The sequence below is a fragment of the Citrus sinensis genome, chromosome 3 (genome assembly GCF_022201045.2).
Source record: "Citrus sinensis cultivar Valencia sweet orange chromosome 3, DVS_A1.0, whole genome shotgun sequence".
In the NCBI taxonomy this organism is placed as follows: domain Eukaryota; kingdom Viridiplantae; phylum Streptophyta; class Magnoliopsida; order Sapindales; family Rutaceae; genus Citrus; species Citrus sinensis.
Genome location: NC_068558.1, coordinates 6,206,375 through 6,224,610, shown reverse-complemented (window position 1 = coordinate 6,224,610; position 18,236 = coordinate 6,206,375). Strand labels below are relative to the sequence as shown.

The following is an 18,236-nucleotide window of genomic DNA, read 5'->3' as shown; positions in this document are numbered from 1 at the left end:
TGAAAACCCAACTATGCAAAAGCTTCTGTTATTATTGCAAGTTCATTGTTAAATAGTTTGATGTATAAACCGTACAAAGACGTGGAAACTCCTGGACTCTGGGAACAATATGTGAAGTCTAGAAAACGAAGTTATTACATGAGATCACAATTCACAAGGTGACGCCGCCGAGAATTCCTATGCAGGAGCTCTAATTTACAAGTTTCATTTCTCAGGGTAAGCCTTCGTACCATTCCGGGCACCATTAAAAATGGTGTTGGGGGAAGCTTGTCTGGCAAAGGACCATCTTCTTGATTCATAAATAGCAATTTCCAAAATTATGAAAACAGAAATGTTGCCATCACTGGGGCTGCAACTGTTAGTTCCTCGATAACTGCCTCCATGGTAGGTCTGTTTTCAGGATCTTCGTGGGTGCAAACGAGTGCCATTTTCCCCAGCTTAGCAGCCTCGGACTCGGAGAACTTTCCCTTGAGATTCCTGTCAATGAAATTTTCAAATGTTGCAGATTCGGCTGCCAATCGCATTGAGCTTGTGAGCACCAGAGAACCGGAGAGAATCTGGAGGATGATCACTCCAAATGCAAATACGTCACTCCTCTCAGAGAAACGGCCAGTGGTGACATACTCTGGAGCCAAGTATCCCATTGCAGCACTCGTTTTGAGAACTGAAAATACAATGTCATCTGCAAGAAGCTTATGAAGGCCACAGTCTGCAATCAATGGGTTGAACTGCTGGTCAATTAAAACCTTCTCAACAGATAAGTTCCGGTGAACTATGGCAGGCTTGTTCACTTCGCTGCTATGCAAATATCCAATGCCTGGTTTTGTAGAAGCATCAAATATCAGTAGATATAGGAGAGTTAAAAAAAAAAATCATGAGAATGATGAGTGATACCAAAGCAAAACTGACCTTTTGCAATCCCAATGATGATGGAAACCCTTGTAGACCAATCAAGTACATTACTGCTTCCTTCTTCTTGATCAAGATATTTTGAGAGCTTTCCCTTGGGAGCAAAGTCATAGATGAGAAAACATTCACCTCTGCCCCTTGAGCAACAAAATCCTCGTAACCTGATGATGTTTTCGTGTCTTAATGAGGTTAATAGGTACAGTCCCTTTACAAACTCAGCTTCCTCAGATTTACAACTGGTGACGTTAATGCTTCTAATCGCTACAAGAGAACCGTCTCTGAGAGTTCCTTTGTAGACAGACGAGAAGTTGCCCTTTCCCAACAAGTTCACCTCAGAAAAGCACTGGGTTGCTGACTCAACCTCTTCCAGGTTTAACCTAAAGCTGTTTAGATGTTCCCGGGAGAATCCTGTGCCATTGAGATAATCGCCCAATGGATCCCATCCATGACAATATTCGAGGCTCACAAGAGGAGAGGCACCATTTCTGTTGAAGTCCTTAGCCAGAGTCAGGTCAGTGCTAAGCTGCCAATCTGAAGACTCCGATGTATTCCCAATCTTTTGCTTGCGCCGCCGGTAGCGAAAAAAGATTAAGATTCCAGTACCTGCTAGAATGACAGTGACTGAAGTAACTGCGGCAAGAACGGCAATTTGTGGGAATTTTGATGAGTTTGAGCACTGGGATTGGTTGCAATGTTCCTTGAAACCTGAGGGCTCGGAGATGTCAATGGGAGTGGTATCGTTCGAGTGTGATCCGAAAGGTTTAACTGGGTTGATTTGCGTATTATCATAAACAGTGCATGCTCTCAATGAAGCAATTCCATCTCCACATAACCCTGGGTTGTTCTGAAACTGGAATCCTCCATTCAATCTCTTCAAAGCTTCGTTTCCAATCATCAAAAAGCTGAAATAAGTCTTGATTGCAGAGGAGAACAAAGTTCAAACAAACGATAAAAACGAGTAAGGAGGGTAACAGAAAGACTTACCAGAAGGAACAATCCCAGAAAGAGTGTTGTTTTGGACATCAAGAAACAGCAATTCTGCATTATTAGCTAAGCTTTCAGGGATTGTACCAAAGAGGGAATTGAAACTCAAATCAAGCCTTTTTAACTTTCCCAAGTTGCCTAGGCTGTCAGGAATTCCACCATTTAGTCTGTTATGTTGCAATGTAAGAACACTTAGGCTCTTCAAGGATCCTATTTGGGCAGGTATATTTCCAGTCAGCTGATTACAACATAGCTGTAGGACTACAAAACAGAGCAATATCACTTTTAGCTGAATTTGGAATATTATGACGAAGATCTTATTTGAAAATTCTTTGAAAACAATTATTTTGCCATGAATACCGCATTCGTCCAAAAAATAGAAACCTTCCATCAGTAATTCAATAGGCCTTGAAACCAATGATGTCCAGAAAAACCACGTTACTCGGTGTTGCACTATTTATATGCTAAGGAGTAAGAAAATGATGGAAAATAAAGAAATAAACTACTTCAATCTGAGGTCCTCGTACTTTTGGCATTGGCCATTGGAGTGAACTGAGGAATTTTACCACCAAATTATCAATTTGCAAGATGAAATTCAAATAGAAACCCTTTTAATGTGATCCAGAGATATTATCTCAAATCGTAAACAGAAGATTAAAGAAAACAAGAAAAAAAAAATTGTAGCAAAGTCCGTGCGGTTTTCTCTACACCAATCAATTACATAGCTCTAGAGAAATAAATAACTTTAATCACATTTAAACTAACCTTGATGCAGAATGGCAACTCCTAAGAAAGGAGAGAAAAAGCAAACGAACAACAGGACTATGAAACTTTTTTCCCCAAAATGAACAACTGACCTTGTAAAGAAGCCATGCTGCCGATCTCAGGAGGAATATTCCCAGATAAGTTATTCACATCTAAATACAAATCTGTCAACTCAGTCAGGTTCCTGATCTCTTTCGGAATTTCTCCTGACAAACTGTTATAGTGCAAGTACAGACCAGACAGGCACTTGAGACCGCTCAAAGAAGGCGACAACTTGCCGGTCAAACCCTTGCCCTGTAACGAAATGTTAGCCACTTTCCGATGCTCGTTGCATGCTATTCCCTCAAATGAACCGCTGCACGGGTCACCATTTTCTGTCCATGATTGAAGGAGCTTGTTTTCTGGGTCTAGAGAAGCCTTTAGGTCCAAAAGGGCTCTCAGCTCTGTGTTTCCGCAAACAAGGCCTGTAAGAGAAGATGTGATCAAGACAAGTAGAGGTATAAGAACATGAGAGATACCCATGTTATTGTTAGCTTTCTGGTGAAGCTGTGTTTCAAGAGTATTATAATGAGGAAGCCATATCTGTACTTCTTTGTTCTGCGAGTTTCTGAGCATTGAATTATTGCTGTAGATTTAGAATGTGTTTATGGAATTGACAGAGTGGCCAGAGAGACAATGAGAGCTGAGTGAGAGAGACGTAATATTACTGTATCTCAAAGTTGGAAGTCAGCACAATAACGACTTTTGGAGACTAGCACGTTCACATTTGGAGTTTAATGTTAGCAGGGAGATAAGGTTTCAGAATAAGGGACACTTGCCTTTGATGACTACATCACTACAACCACTGCAAACAATCTTGACCGTAGATCAGGGGAAAGAACAATATGATCGTTAGTGATGCTAGGGTCCTACTTGATTTTGACCTATTGCTTTGATTGATCATGAAAAATAACATGTAACTAATTACAATGGTGACTTACAGATTGGTGATGCAATGTAATGCTAAGATACATTCCATATTTCAAATTTTGAAACATTAATTTATATAAAACAATAACTCATTTGGATTGCCAACATTGACGTTTATTTTAGTTTAGCAGATTAACAAGAAGAAGATTTAAATATCCTGGATTAATAATATATGTCACTGACATTCTTTTCTCCCCCCGAGTTCTTGAAGTCAATAGGTAGGAAACCTAAATTGGCTGATTGGCACACAAATCATGGCACCCCACATGGGGTTTTGACTTATCTTTCTCAATAGCTGAAATCCGAGCTTATTTACAATGTCTTCAGAATATAATTTCTACACAATCCCAATAAAAAAAGAAAAGAAAAGAATATATTTGTACGCACATCAATACAAATATACAGAACAGAGAAGTTAAGAATGGCTCTAAAATTTTATTTCATTATATGAACGATGCTCTGCTCACATATTCTTCTTGGTTGTTACATACAACAAGCCAAATCCTCCATGTGTTAGCTTTTCACAAATGATTATTCGAGTTGGACCCAGAGCAGATACAACCAACTTGATTAGGACAAAACTGTTACTATTCCCTTAACCTAGGATTCCTTAATTTATAAATTAAAACCATCATAATCTTTATTAGATGCTTCATAAAACATTGAAATGACTCGTGAGATTAGTTTAATCTCAGTTGGGGTTCTTTAGTTATCCATCAAAGGGCTCTTTTTCTTTTTTACCATATTTTGAAGGATAAAAAATTTAGAGGCTTCAGTTCCTTTAACCCTTATTCATCAAGCGGTGGTGCTATCCTTAATACTCGTAGACATAAATTTAATATGAACATACAGAGCTGACCTTTCGGGTCCTGTGAGAGATTAAAGGCAAAATGTACTTCTGCTCCCCAAAAGTCCAAGTAGTTGGAGTTCGTAAATTGCTCTAAAACAACTGAGAGCAAAGGCAACACCCACTGGTCCCGCAGCATTAAACAAAAGTAGTTTAGTGGGCAAACTAGAGCTTGTAAAATTTGACGCGATCCGATTATTTGATGCGAACACGACATAAATAAATGGGTATGGGTCGTTAAATTTAACATGATTATTAAATGGATCGGGTCCGAGTCAACACGATTTTTTTTCGTGTCGGGTTAGGGTGAAAATTCTTGACCCATTTACCCGATCAATGACCCGATTATATTTTCTGTTTTAAAATAATTTACATATTCTTATCATTAAAACTCAAATATTAGAGATGATTTTTTTTTAAAGGGTGAATATAAACACAATGTTTTATTTATAAAATTTTAAATATATTTAGAGCTTCAATAGTGTAAATGTGTAAAAATTGATAGATATGTATATTTTATAATATTGATATATAATATTATATATATATATATATATATATATATATATAATATTAAAACCTCAATAGTGTAAATGTGTAATATATTAGTAGATATGTATATTTTATAATATCGAGAAATTATGTATGTATGTATGTATGTACGTATGTATGATATTATGTAAATATTTGATGTAACTTTTGTTCAATATATAAATATTAAACGGGTTATTGGGTAACCCGATTATTTTTTTGTGTCGGGTTTGGATTTCAATATTTTGGCACGATTATTAAATGAGTCAGATTTAGATCGATCTAAATTTAATATGACACGAAACTGACACGATACGAACATGACCCGATGACCCGTTTTACCAGCTCTAAGACAAACCTAGCTGATGTGAATTTAGAAAAAAAAGTTCAGACAATATAGATCCTCCATCATGGTCCACAAGAAAGTAGTCTGCCACCTTTGCATTTTGAACAGGGGGAGCTATCTTTTGCAATGACTCTAAAATGATACCAGCTACTTAGCAATATCTGATCCACGTAATTTAAATGAGAAAAGGGGTTTGTGGAGAGAAAAGATTGAAGCATAATTAAAGTCAAAGATAAAGAAATAAAGCCACTTGAAACTTTTTTCGTCAAAAGACAAAAGCCTCCCCTCCATTCTCGTTAAGAGTGACTGAGATGGAAAAAGAAGGTACTATTCTATGTACCGTAAGAAAAAGATTGTTTGAGGTAATTAAAGAACGCAATTGAAATTTCAAATGGGGCGGCAGTTTTTTTAAAAAAAAGATATTACAACTTTACAAAACAAGCCATAAATAAAAAGTAATTTATATAGATTTTAACCATTATTTATTTATTTATTTATTTCAAAAAGTCACAAAACAAGGAAAAACATTATACGGTATTTCAGACATTGCAGATGTCTATGAAATACAAGTCGAAGTTTGAACATATGCGGTAAGTGTTGTTATAAAAAAAAATATTTTCAGCTTTATATTAATTAATAAAATGCACTGCCTTGGCTTTATGATCATCTTTCAATTTAATCTTTCCCTTTCTTTTTCCCCCTCTCTCCTGGATTTGTGGGGAAAGGCTTGTTTAGTCTTTGTTCCTTTCAATAATGTTCCATTAAAAGCATAGGGTAATTCCAGCTTCTTAGTAAATAGTCATACATATGGCAGAATCATACACCACGATAGCTTTGTCTCCCACCCCCCACCCCCCCCAAAACAAAAAATAATAATAATAATAATAATAAAAAGGCTTTTGGGAACCTAATTATTATTTATCATTACTAAGATCAACTTTGAGACCGAAAAAGAACCCTCCCCACAAAACACCCCCCAAAACCCAACCCCTCCATCCCCATTCACTGTTCGTCTTCATCTTCTCAAGAAAAATAATATCCTTTTTCCTTGTCTTAGTTTTTTTTTCTATCTCTTCGTGTGCAAGTAGTTTATTTCCATCCCAATCTAGATTTGTGATGGTCTTGTTTCCATCCAAGTCTAAATTTGCGAAAAATTGTAAGAAATTTGTTGTAAGATCAATTGGTAGAGGCAACACTAGGGGTAGAGGTTGTTATTGTTAAAAAGAGTAAAAGATTATTATTAGTGAAGCTATGTGTACCATTTGCATGTTGCAGATGTCCCGTGCACACTGTCTTCATTCATTGATAAAATGCACTCTTTTTAGCTGGACTCTAAAGATTTGTACTCAACTACAGGCATAAACAAACACGTACGGAGATCAAAATCATTGACACTCGTAGCCTCGGCAATAATCGTTTGCATTTTCAATAGCATGAACTCGCAGCCACTCTTCTCTTCTGTAACCCTGCAAGTATAAACTTGCTGTACTGGCTGGCTTCGGAAATCGATCCGTATCCCTATGTATAAAAAGTTTTGAGCTTAACATTCACCATTAACAGTCTCTGAGATCACAAGCAACAACTAATTTTAGTTGTGGCGCACTTGGTCCAATCATTTTTGGGCCTGGTCCTGGCAATCGAAACTTTGAGCCCAACACTGATTGAACTTGATCCAACATATTGGATCCATTTAATAGTACTACACTAGCAGTAATGTTAAAATTTGCAAGTAGAATCCACTGTGGGTCCCAAGTGGATCATTTACGTGAACGTCCACTGCAACCGGTGAAACTCCCAATGCTTTATGGTTTATGCGTCGATATCACATCCCACCCAGACAGAACAATTGATTGGACAAGACACAATTGACGAGAAGAGACCATTTCAAAGTTCAAATCATAAAAACTGAAACGACGCCGCTTTCCTCTCCTCTCCTCTCTAACTTGAAACGACGGCGTTCCTATCCCAATGAAACGCCCCCAAATTCTAGCCATTCACCACTTGAAATATCAAAAATCAAAAATCAATTTCATTTCTCTCATTCCCTCGGAACTCACACGCAGAGAGAGAGAGAGAGAGAGAGAGACAGAGAGAAGTGAAAATCCGAATAAATAAATAAATAAATAAATAAAAAGGAAAAAAGAGAAAGGAAATGGGAAAGGATCTGAGCGACGACCAGGTCTCGTCAATGAAGGAAGCCTTCACATTGTTCGACACAGACGGTGACGGAAAGATCGCGCCGTCTGAGCTAGGGATCCTAATGAGGTCACTTGGGGGAAACCCGACCCAGGCCCAGCTCAAATCCATAATCTCCGAGGAAAAACTAACGGCACCCTTTGACTTCCCGCGGTTCCTTGACCTGATGGCCAAGCACATGAAACCTGAGCCCTTCGATCGCCAGTTGCGTGACGCCTTCAAAGTGCTGGATAAAGATAACACCGGCTTCGTCTCCGTCTCCGATCTACGACACATTCTCACTTCTATTGGGGAGAAGCTGGAGCCTTCCGAGTTTGATGAGTGGATCCGGGAAGTGGATGTCGGGTCCGACGGCAAGATCAAGTACGAGGATTTTATTGCCAGGATGGTGGCCAAGTGACCAGTGATTGGATCTTCAACTTTAAGATATGATTAATGGGTGTCTGTTTATTTTTAATGTTTTCTGCAATTAATGTTGAGTTTTGTGTACCTTTCTGTTTTAATGTGATGGATTTTGATGGTATTTCTTGAATTGTTGAAAGTAATGCTGACCTTTTGTTAGGTATTTTTTTACATTCTGAACTTTGATGTTATGTGTAATATATAATGTGTAGATGTTTCTTGAAATGAATTGGTTTATTAATGCTAAGCTTTTGTTCCAGATTGTATTACTGTCCACGTTTGTAATAGGCTCATAATCTTTGGATTTTGAGGGCTATTTTAGATTGGTTTCGATTGTGAATGCTCCTGGAAATTCATTATTTCTGTATAATAATAATGTGACGTGAGGGGGGTGAGATTTTTTGTTTTCTTTCTTTGTAAGTAATAGATGGATAAAGGTTCCTTTGGTTTTCAGATTTTGAAGCTTCCATGCTTATAAATTCTGGTCAATTTATGACAGGTGAAATAATGTAGTTGTGTAAAATGTAATTAGAATTTACCTACGGTATTTTCTCTTTTGCACTAAATGTGTTCAAGGCAATAAAATGAAGGCCTACTCTTTTTTTCGTAAGATAATTAAATATTCTCCTCTTTATGCTATTGGTAACAAGTGAGCTTCAAACTTTGAAGGATTGTTTGCACTGCTTAGTTGTTTTGTTTGGTGAGATCCCCAGTGATATGGAGGCGCAAGCAGTATAGTAATACTATTCTGGATCTGCACAAAACATCTCTATCCTTCAACACTATGCTTCATGAAGTGGTCCTAAAAGTACCTTGAACCAGCTTCCATTGATCTTGTAAAACATATGATATGGGTGAAACATTCTGCAGGTCATCTTCTAATTCATTGTCTGTTCCTACAGTCTTGAGCTGGAATCACTCACTGAAAAAGTGAGCCATATGTGAGTATTAAATGAGGAATCCTTTATTAAAGCAAGCTAGTTCAAACATAGCATCGTTTGTTCAGGCCAAGATTTGCTTAGCTATGGACTGGTGGAGGCTTTTGTGTCTGAGTGTGTATAAGGTGGTCTGATTTCAATTCTTTTTATATATAAGGTTAAGTCTTAAGTAGTAATGTAATTTAGATTTTGAACTCATTTTTGCTTCTAAAATTAGATTTCTGCCAATGTCGGGCTCAATGTCCCTTCATCTGAAGATGCAACTGGTCAAACTTGTCATGGGCATGGACATAGGCTTGTTTATTGTTTCTTACTGTTTTGGATAGCATCATGATTTGTGGAATGAAATGAGTCTGATCATTGCATTTTGTGTGAATAGTTGTCTCATGGCTTGAGACTGGTGTAATTTCCCACTAATGGACATAGGCTTGTTTATTGTTTCTTACTGTTTTGGATAGCATCATGACTTGTAGAAAGAAATGAGTCTGATCATTGCATTTTGTGTGAATCGTTGTCTCATGGCTTGATATTGGTGTAATTTCCCACTAATGGACATAGGCTTGTTTATTGTTTCTTACTGTTTTGGATAGCATCATGATTTGTGGAATGAAATGAGTCTGATCATTGCAGTTTGTGTGAATAGTTGTCTCATGGCTTGAGATTGGTGTAATTTCCCACTAATGATGTCGGTCTGTTTAGTTAAGATTTAAAGATGTCTGCGGTTAGGTGGTTGTTCAGCATATGCTCATGTTTATTAAACTGTGAGAATTTTGATCTTTCATTGCACCTTCTCGTGAACAGCTCTTCGGAGGTACCTAGGTACTACTATTACCAAGAAAGGAATTTTTTCCTTTTTCCCCTATTACTTAACTATATTAGAAGATTTCTGAGAGACGACCATCCTTCCAAACTCGAATTGCAGCAAGTAAACTTGGTTACCCGTTAAAATTTGAAGTGGCCGTCGGAAATAATGTTGGAAATATTGCATATTTTTCTTTTAGTATCCATTGGAAGAGTGCTGAAACTGAATGCATCTTTTTCAAAACTGCAAATGGGTTTCATTTTGGTTTTTGAGAATTGGAATCGCACTTTACAGAACCATTTGTCGTGTTCCTTTAGGCTTTGCGACATTTAATAGCTGTTTCAACTTGCAAGGTTTTATATGGTTAAAAGTCGACCATATTCAAGTGTGTTACTCGAAATCATAACTTGAGCTGCACGATGGAATCGGACAATTAAAGAAAATATACATTCACGTGGATTGATGTACAAATATGTGCTGGTGTTTTTTCAGACAGAGTGGCTGATACTATCATTTGGGTTTGCCTAATTATATCCCACTAGGAACATGCAAAAATGAGTATCTAGTACGTGGGGATCTTGTCTGGCTTATTTTTAGTAGATTGTAAATTATTATTATTTTTTTAATACTGATTACACATTAAATTATTTTATTATATAGATATTTATAACTGTTATTAGAGCAGACATTACACTGATATTTATAGTCAGATATATTAGTGAGACTTACATTATTACATTAATTTTATGAAGTACATGCCTAGACATATGACCCTCATAGACGAGGGATGTACCCTCACAAACGAGAGATGTATCTTCACAAGCGAGGGATGTCTCTGTTCCATTCACATTCACATTACACTGATATTTACAATACATATGACCATCACAAACAAGAAATATCTTTACTCCACTCACATTTCGTAAGGAATAAAAACTTACAGATTAAGTCTACAAATTTTTTTGTTTAATTATAGGAGGTTGAGTTTATGAAGACTCGAACCACTACCCTTATAGTCCTACTTAACTTTGAGAGTAGTGATTCGCCCATTATAAATTACATTAAATATAACTTATAAAGACCCTTACCATTCATCATTGATTCCATTAAATATGATAACAACTTGCCATATGTTCCATTTACAAACTTAAATGTGAAATATTCGATGAAGTTTATTACATTTTTATCAACCAAAATTCAATTCTTATCTTTTCCTCTTCTTTTTGTCTTTTTTGTAAAAAATTCATTTTAAAAGGTACAGACTAGAGGCATTGATAAAGTTCAGGTCATTTTTTTAAAGTCCTCTACCACTTCAATATTCGGACTTAGGTGACTAATAAAATAAAGTTATTTAAAAATTATGCAGCCAATTCCTCGAACAAAAGTCCACAATTAAAGCCTCACATTACACACCCTTCGCCAAACCAATGGATTGTCTATCGGCTTAACAATTCTGCTTCTATGATCCTAAAAAAGAATCATAATTCTACAATAAATATGGCTTCACCCAGTAACAAAATGAATGTTTGAACTTTGTTTCAATGAACTACAATAAGTTTTTATGAGATTTATGATTTTACTAGTGCTACAATGGAGAGTGGATTTTTCTTGTAATTCTACTAGTAAATTAAACTTATTGTTACTTTATCTCTCCAAAAAAGTTGTAGTCTTGCAAAAATTAATGAAAGGGGTATTTTGCAATTTTTCTCCAAAAAAGAAAATAATAATAATAATAATTTTTTTTTTTAAAAAAAACTTACTAATCTCCAACTTTAAAGTTAGGGTTTCACTCGTCCTTTCCGCGGATAATTCTGAGAACTCTGCTTGACTTCTTGTAGCTCTCATAATTAGCATCAATCCTGATGCAGTTTACATCATGTGCATTCGCAAACCTGTTAAGGTTCTTCATTTGAAGGTCAGCAATTTTACGAACCTAATTCGCCAGAAGATTCCACAAACGAGCTGCTTTCAACAACAGGAGTTCAATAACTTTATAAACATATGCTACATGGTTTAGTCACCACAAATTTCCTAACCGATATGCTTTTAAAAAATTCAGGATGTACAGAACTTGCGATAACTTTTAAAAAACTATGAAACATTAATGTACAACAAGGTCAATGAAAACACCAATTCCTCCAAAAAGCAGTGACAAACCCAGATTGACTCAGTTTTGCAGATTGCTGGTATAACTTACAGTAAGAACGATTTGCAAATGTGTCTTACATCAATTGTTTAGATTTCCAACAATGTTTTGAAGTAATGTACAACCATCCCACCAAAAGAGGAACCAAGGTTACTAGAGTGAGTTGCAAAAGGATTTCAGAGACCGTGATTTGTTCTCTCAACAATGGAAATGGCAGCAAGATTACCGCATCTCCTTGACCAGCAAAGCAACATTTTGCAGTGCTGAGAGGCAACTCATTTAAACTGTGAGGCTCTGAGCTTTCTGGAGCTGGTAACTGACTTTCTGTAGATGGACTTTCAAAGTTTCCTCCATCATCTTGAGGAGGATTGTCAGAATCTTCTTTTCTGTCATTGCTTTCACTAGGATCACCACCACTACCATCCCTTGAGATGCCTCTGACCAAGTCTGGCCGAGCTTCAACCCCAACCCGTCTAAGGTGCAGCTGCACAATATGGATATTGGTCAAAACACAGGTTTTTAAATAAGCAAATGCATCTAGAACAGCTAACTTGTGCATCAAGATAATCTAAACAAACAGAATTATATAAACCTGAAGATGCAAATTGACTTCATCTGGGCGTGAAAGAAATGGGAACTCGCCCCCAGTTTTCATGTAAGCTTGCCTTGCTCCAGAATACCTCTCACTCAGCTGATCTTTCAGTTGTTGAGAAGTTGCACAATAGTCATTTGTCTTAAGCAACCATGGCAAAAAAATTCACAAAGCTATCAGCAGAATCTTAAACTTTTCTTCCACCATCAGCTCCAGAAGATGGTTCCAGTTAAGCAGTACCAATGTTGCAATAACAGATCATTAAAAACTCCAAAAAACTTAAACCACAGAAAATTTTAAAGTTCATGTAGTCATGTCCAAACAATCCCACATCATATGCACTAGAGTCCTTCCTCTTAAAATATATGCATGAACTTTCACATGCAAAACTCAAAACTTTTAGCAAGATTGTTTCATGGATATAAGAATTCTTCAAAAGAGAATTCAAGTTTCACCCACTTAACTAAACTATGCAATCTTCATTTCAAGGTATGCCTGCTGCAAGTTAATTAAAGAAATTATTGAAAAGTCTCATGCACACAAATACAAACAAGTCTCAGATAACATACATCCATTATAGTGATATGCGAATCTGAAAGCAGAAGATTTCCAACCGAAGCAGCATCAGCTGTCAAAGTCAACCTGGATGCCAAGTCTTCTCTTGATAGTGTTTCTACCTGGATAATGTCAAAAGAGTTCAGCAGTTCTTTTCTAGATCATATAGCTTTTTCACTGAAAGTGACAGGAGAAGGAGGCAAGCTAGAAATGATTTGGCATGTGGACATAACAGGAACAACTTTCCTTGGATATGTAACACCAAAACTAGGCCAGAGAACAAGTAAAAGAAAAAGTGAAAGAAAGTAAGATGATTCCAATTTCCAAGAAAATAAAAGTATTCATAAACCATATGAATATATGCCAGTTTCAAATTAACAATGACCCAAAATATAAGTTCATAGACCTTTTGTAACTATGATATGCACTTTCTACTACAATGCTACTCAGTATTTCATAGAGAACCATTATGCAAGTCCAAAACCTTAATGCCCACGGCACAGCAAAAATCTGTAAACAGAAGCAACCGATATGCTCCTATTTCCCATCTTTAATGATGAAAACTGAAGATTTTACTTGAGAAAGAACAACCTTATTATAACTTGCTATGTTGTTTACAGGAAATTGCAATGTACGAAAGGTTCTGGATGTTCTTTTTGTAACTTTGGCAATACAGAGTTACCTGGCAAACAACAAAGTCCACAGAATCTGCAATAAATGGTTCATGAGGGCCATCATGAATTCCTGTTAAGACGTATCGTTTAAGCAAAAAAGAAGGTGTCCAACTAACACTGCATGAGGCAATACCACCATTAGGCAAGTTTGGCATATCAGGAAAAAGAATGCCTAAGAGATACAAATGATAAGAAACCCTCTAATTGTAACAAATATGCCACTGCACTGAAGATAATAAGGACAAATGCTAATTAACTAAACAGGAAATTCCATATCAAACTTACGTATATCCTTTCAAACCTTTACTAAATACAACTTTTGCAAGAGTTTTGAATTGTCTACTAACAGTGATTTGACAAAATTATTAGAAAAGAAACAATTTATCAAAATTTCCACATTCAAGATTCTCGCCAAAATGGGGGGAGGGGGGGGGGGGGGGGGGGGGGGTGGAACATTTGGGAACGAAAATTATACAAATACATGTTTTTATCTATACAACCACAATTATAGGAATTCAATTACTCCAAATCCCAGTCAATATGAAGAAATATGACAACATACATGGGAGCCCATGGCATTGCAGCTGCGAAACTATGCGTATCCAAAAATGTATTTGATAAGACTAATGATCTAACTCGTCTTGGGCGATGCTGAGCAAAAAGTTGTGCTAGGAAGCCTCCAAGTGATGTGCCGTAAAGGTGTATCTGTAGGAGATGGATTTATCAGTCACCAAACATAGAATCAAGTTGTAAATATAACTAAAGGTGCATCTAATTATTGATTAGTAATTGCAAACACTTACAAAATGAGAAACCTTACGCTCGCAATAAGTTATTGTGAAACCAATATATATTTCATTCATGGACCTAATATAGTAATTTCCTCATGAAATTAACAACTAATATGATTTATTAGCCTAGGCTTCTAGTACAGTTGCATGTGAAAACAGAGTAAAGATTAAGCAGATTGTGCTATTCGTGCAAATACTTGTACACTTAGAAAACAAAACTGAGATTATCATGTCAAGCAGAATATAGGCTATAATTCCTATACCATCAGTCAGTGCATTCATTTGCTGCAGTAGAAAACAGAAATTACAGATGAATCTCACTTCAATTTTTGGGTTTGGGGTTTTACATATTTTTCGATCCTCTGTATGCCAGTTATTTTAGCAGAAATTACAACATGATATGCATTTAGAATCCTCACTTGCAATCTTTGAGTACTTTCATATTTGACTTATCTAGATAACTCTTTTCTCAAGCTACGAAGTAGGCATTTCATGCATCATGTGATATTTATTGCAGCAAACAAGAAAAATGATACAAAAAGAGAAAGATGCAGTAGAAGCATATGCTGTGAATTAAATTCTCACATGATGAACATCAATGGCATCAAGGAATTTTTCAAATGCTTGAATCCACTCATGATGATTCCATACACGTGGAATATCAACAGAAATCACCCGGTAACCCTGAAAAATTGCAAAAGAGAAAAAAGCTATAAACCTAAAAAGGTAAAAGAAATGATATTAATCCAAATTGTTTATTGCTACCGAAATAAAATAAAAATGAAAAATGCAAGAATGAAAATTTGCCCAAAATGGCACCTATCAGATACCGTTGTGCATCTAACCACAAGTTTTCTATGGTAACAGAGTACAATTTTAAGCTGTATTCATAGTTTTGTTACAAATTCATCTGCAATTAAGGCAACCTAGACCTTAGAAAAATAATGTGCATTTCCCTAGAAAATAAATACAAAAAGAGGATATGGACAATCTGAAATGTGTTAAAGCAAGCAGAATAAGAACCAATTAAGTACCTTCATGGACAAAGCCATGATCTGCTTGTAGTAGACTTCTGCTGTCCCTGCCGTTCCAGGAAGACAAATAAGTGGAGGAACTACTTTTGGGCCAAAATCATAATATCGCCACTGCTTTGTGCCAATCTGAGAGTGAGAGGGAAATAAGAATTGAAGTTGCTATATAAGACACATCATTATTTGATAAAAGTACCACTATAAGGAGCAAGTAATTTGAGGGCAGTGCTAAAATATGACATAATCTCCCAGTAAAGTTTTAAATATCAAGCTGCTTCTTTCTACTTCAGGAATGACATCAACCAAGCAAAAATCTATAAATCAATTGAGATACAAACTTATCATAAAATTCAAGCTTGATCACAAATCCATTAACATTAAAAGAAATCAGAATTTTAAAGAACATTTGAATTCAAATTTGATCACTAGAGGCAATAGTCTGCCTCTGCCCAAAAGCTATGCTGCATGACATGACATCATCACAACATTATGCATTCTAAAAGCATTGAGAAATGGAGCCAATGAGTAAATCAAATGCCAAAAGAAATTAAGTCTTCCACATCACGTTCACATGGTAAACTCACTAAGTCAATAAATTAAAGTGAATCAAAATCTAAAGATGTCATCCTTAAGCAGAACGCAGACATTTCAAGACTAAAATCAGAAAATCAGAATGACAAGCTGATTTTTTTTTTTCTCAATACAAAGACAAGCTGACTTGAAAAGCCCAAATGTACCCTCATCAACCCCTCAACTAACATCTAAGAACAAATGCCTGCAGTTTGTGATGAAACAGTTCATTGAAGCTGAGGAGACGTATTTAACACGACAGTCAAAACTCGCGTGATCAAGATTATGATTCAATAATCAAGCACATAAAACAACAAGCAACTAGTTGTATACTCACTACTCAGTGACTTTTCTGAAGTCAAGGCTAAACAACATAAACAAATTAAATGTACTACCACCAAAACTGGCAGTATTATCCAAATATAGTAACCCAATGCATCAAACAAGGAAAGAGATACAGATAAAAACTCATAAACCACCATGGTCAAGAAGAAGATATCATAATTGAACAAAATCATCAGCAATAAACAATAGCAAACTAACAAGTAAAACCCATAATCAAACAACAAACAACCAGAACCACATCAAAATTTATGAAAATTGAGGTCTAAGCATTGAAAACATTTAAACATAACAGTCAACAGAAACAAATCCTCAGTACTAATCAACTTACAATAAGGCATTAAAGCTCCAACAAACGCATGCCCAGTACAGTGGCCAGCTAACAAGTCAAAAACCACAATCAAACATAGAAATATGAAAACATATTCACATCAATATTTTGCAAAATCCATAAGAACCCCTAACACGTTACAATGAACAAATAAAGACGACTACTTGATTAACTAGAGTTCAAACAAAAACATACCCAGTTAAAAAAAAATGAAGGTAAATAAATAAAAGATGGTAAAAAAGTTCCGAAAAGATATAAATGAAGAGAAACTTACAGGGATCTTGTAAAGAGGGACCTGAGACTTGAAGTGGACAAAATCTCCGGGCGCCGAGAAGACGCCTTTCATTGTCGACTTTTGAGCCTACACATGCATTCAAATTCGATTATTCCCTTTTCAAAAAAAAATAAAAATCGATTATTCCAATCTTATAAAAGATTGATCAATCATTCAATCACTGAAAGAAAAATTAACACGCTTTATTTTTTTTTCCCCTCTTCCTCTCACTTGATTATTGTTTGTATTGGCTGTTATTTCCATTTTGTTTTAAATTTAATTTTTATTTGGGGATTAGACGAGATGGACCACGTGCCTTTCTGTTAACAGTCACTTAACGGAACCCTCTTCAACTGTCCGTCAGCGTTAACGTCGTAACATGGGCGACCCCTTAAGAGAATTTTGTTGGAATATTTTGTCTAAATTCGACTTTTTCACCTGTTCTGAGGGGTCTTTGCGAACACAGAACATACAATAATTTTATGGCTTTTGTTATATTATATAATCATGTAACATATGTGATTATGTAGCAGTCGTAAAAATAACATAATTTTATTATCTTATACTTTTATATCTGTTGAATTTTTATTCAATCGACTGTTATATAATCATATCTGTTACATTATCATGTAAAATAACAATCTCTAATTTTATTATATTTGGTTTTATTATCTCCAACATGCTTATTTCGAGAGAGCGAGGGAGAGGAAAAAAAAAGACTATAACATTGTTATTTGATCAACATGATATGGAAGTGATTGTTCTGAAGTAATGTCAAGAGAATTGCTTATTATTTAATCGATTGATTTTTGTAAATTTTTTACATTTATGATTCTTTTAAAGAATAAAAATATAACATTGAGTTACATTTTTATCGATTATTGGATTAATGGTTGATATAATAATATAAATGTAAAAAAATTAAAAAAATAATTTTGATCATAAATTTAGTACTCAGTAAAAATTTAATTCAACACTAAATTATAATAATTTTAAAAATCATCAAATATTGATAGATGAGAATATTCAATTCAATTTTAATTGAGTGTATTAAATTAATTTCAACAATTTTATTTATTATGTTGTATAGCATGTTAACATGTGAAAAGTTTCAGCATTCAACAAAAATATTAAGTCACGTTGGTGAAAAATATTAAAAATTTACTCCTGATGATTATTATGGATGATATTCCTTACACTTCAGATACAATAACACCTTGGATACAGTAAACTCGATCATT

General features: G+C 35.5%; 3 protein-coding genes across 4 annotated transcripts; 1 reads left to right on the top strand and 2 right to left on the bottom strand.

Moving 5' to 3' along the window:
* Nucleotides 1-12: 12 nt before the first annotated feature.
* LOC102629855 (somatic embryogenesis receptor kinase 4) lies at nucleotides 13-3,405 on the bottom strand. The gene is made up of 4 exons (XM_006477212.4): nucleotides 2,751-3,405; nucleotides 1,894-2,154; nucleotides 910-1,788; nucleotides 13-817 (listed from the first exon to the last, which is right to left on the bottom strand). The coding sequence occupies exons 1-4, from the start codon at nucleotides 3,271-3,273 to the stop codon at nucleotides 318-320; spliced, it is 2,163 nt and encodes a 720-aa protein (XP_006477275.2). The 5' UTR covers nucleotides 3,274-3,405; the 3' UTR covers nucleotides 13-317.
* A 3,965-nt stretch (nucleotides 3,406-7,370) lies between these two features.
* On the top strand, nucleotides 7,371-8,208 carry LOC102629574 (probable calcium-binding protein CML13). The gene has a single exon (XM_006477211.4). It carries the CDS (start codon nucleotides 7,504-7,506, stop codon nucleotides 7,945-7,947), a length of 444 nt encoding a protein of 147 aa, XP_006477274.1. The 5' UTR covers nucleotides 7,371-7,503; the 3' UTR covers nucleotides 7,948-8,208.
* A 3,544-nt stretch (nucleotides 8,209-11,752) lies between these two features.
* Nucleotides 11,753-17,279, bottom strand: LOC102629095 (uncharacterized). Of its 2 annotated transcripts, none has more exons than XM_006477209.4 (9): nucleotides 17,144-17,279; nucleotides 16,996-17,111; nucleotides 15,482-15,607; nucleotides 15,033-15,131; nucleotides 14,219-14,361; nucleotides 13,665-13,773; nucleotides 12,997-13,104; nucleotides 12,428-12,568; nucleotides 11,753-12,319 (listed from the first exon to the last, which is right to left on the bottom strand). In XM_006477209.4, exons 2-9 carry the CDS (start codon nucleotides 17,065-17,067, stop codon nucleotides 11,912-11,914), a joined length of 1,206 nt encoding a protein of 401 aa, XP_006477272.2. In that variant the 5' UTR covers nucleotides 17,068-17,111; nucleotides 17,144-17,279; the 3' UTR covers nucleotides 11,753-11,911. The 2 variants fall into 2 exon arrangements, with proteins under 2 accessions (XP_006477272.2, XP_006477273.2); XM_006477210.4 differs by adding an exon at nucleotides 16,722-16,769 and having other exon boundaries at nucleotides 16,996-17,254.
* Between the last annotated feature and the right edge of the window lie 957 nt (nucleotides 17,280-18,236).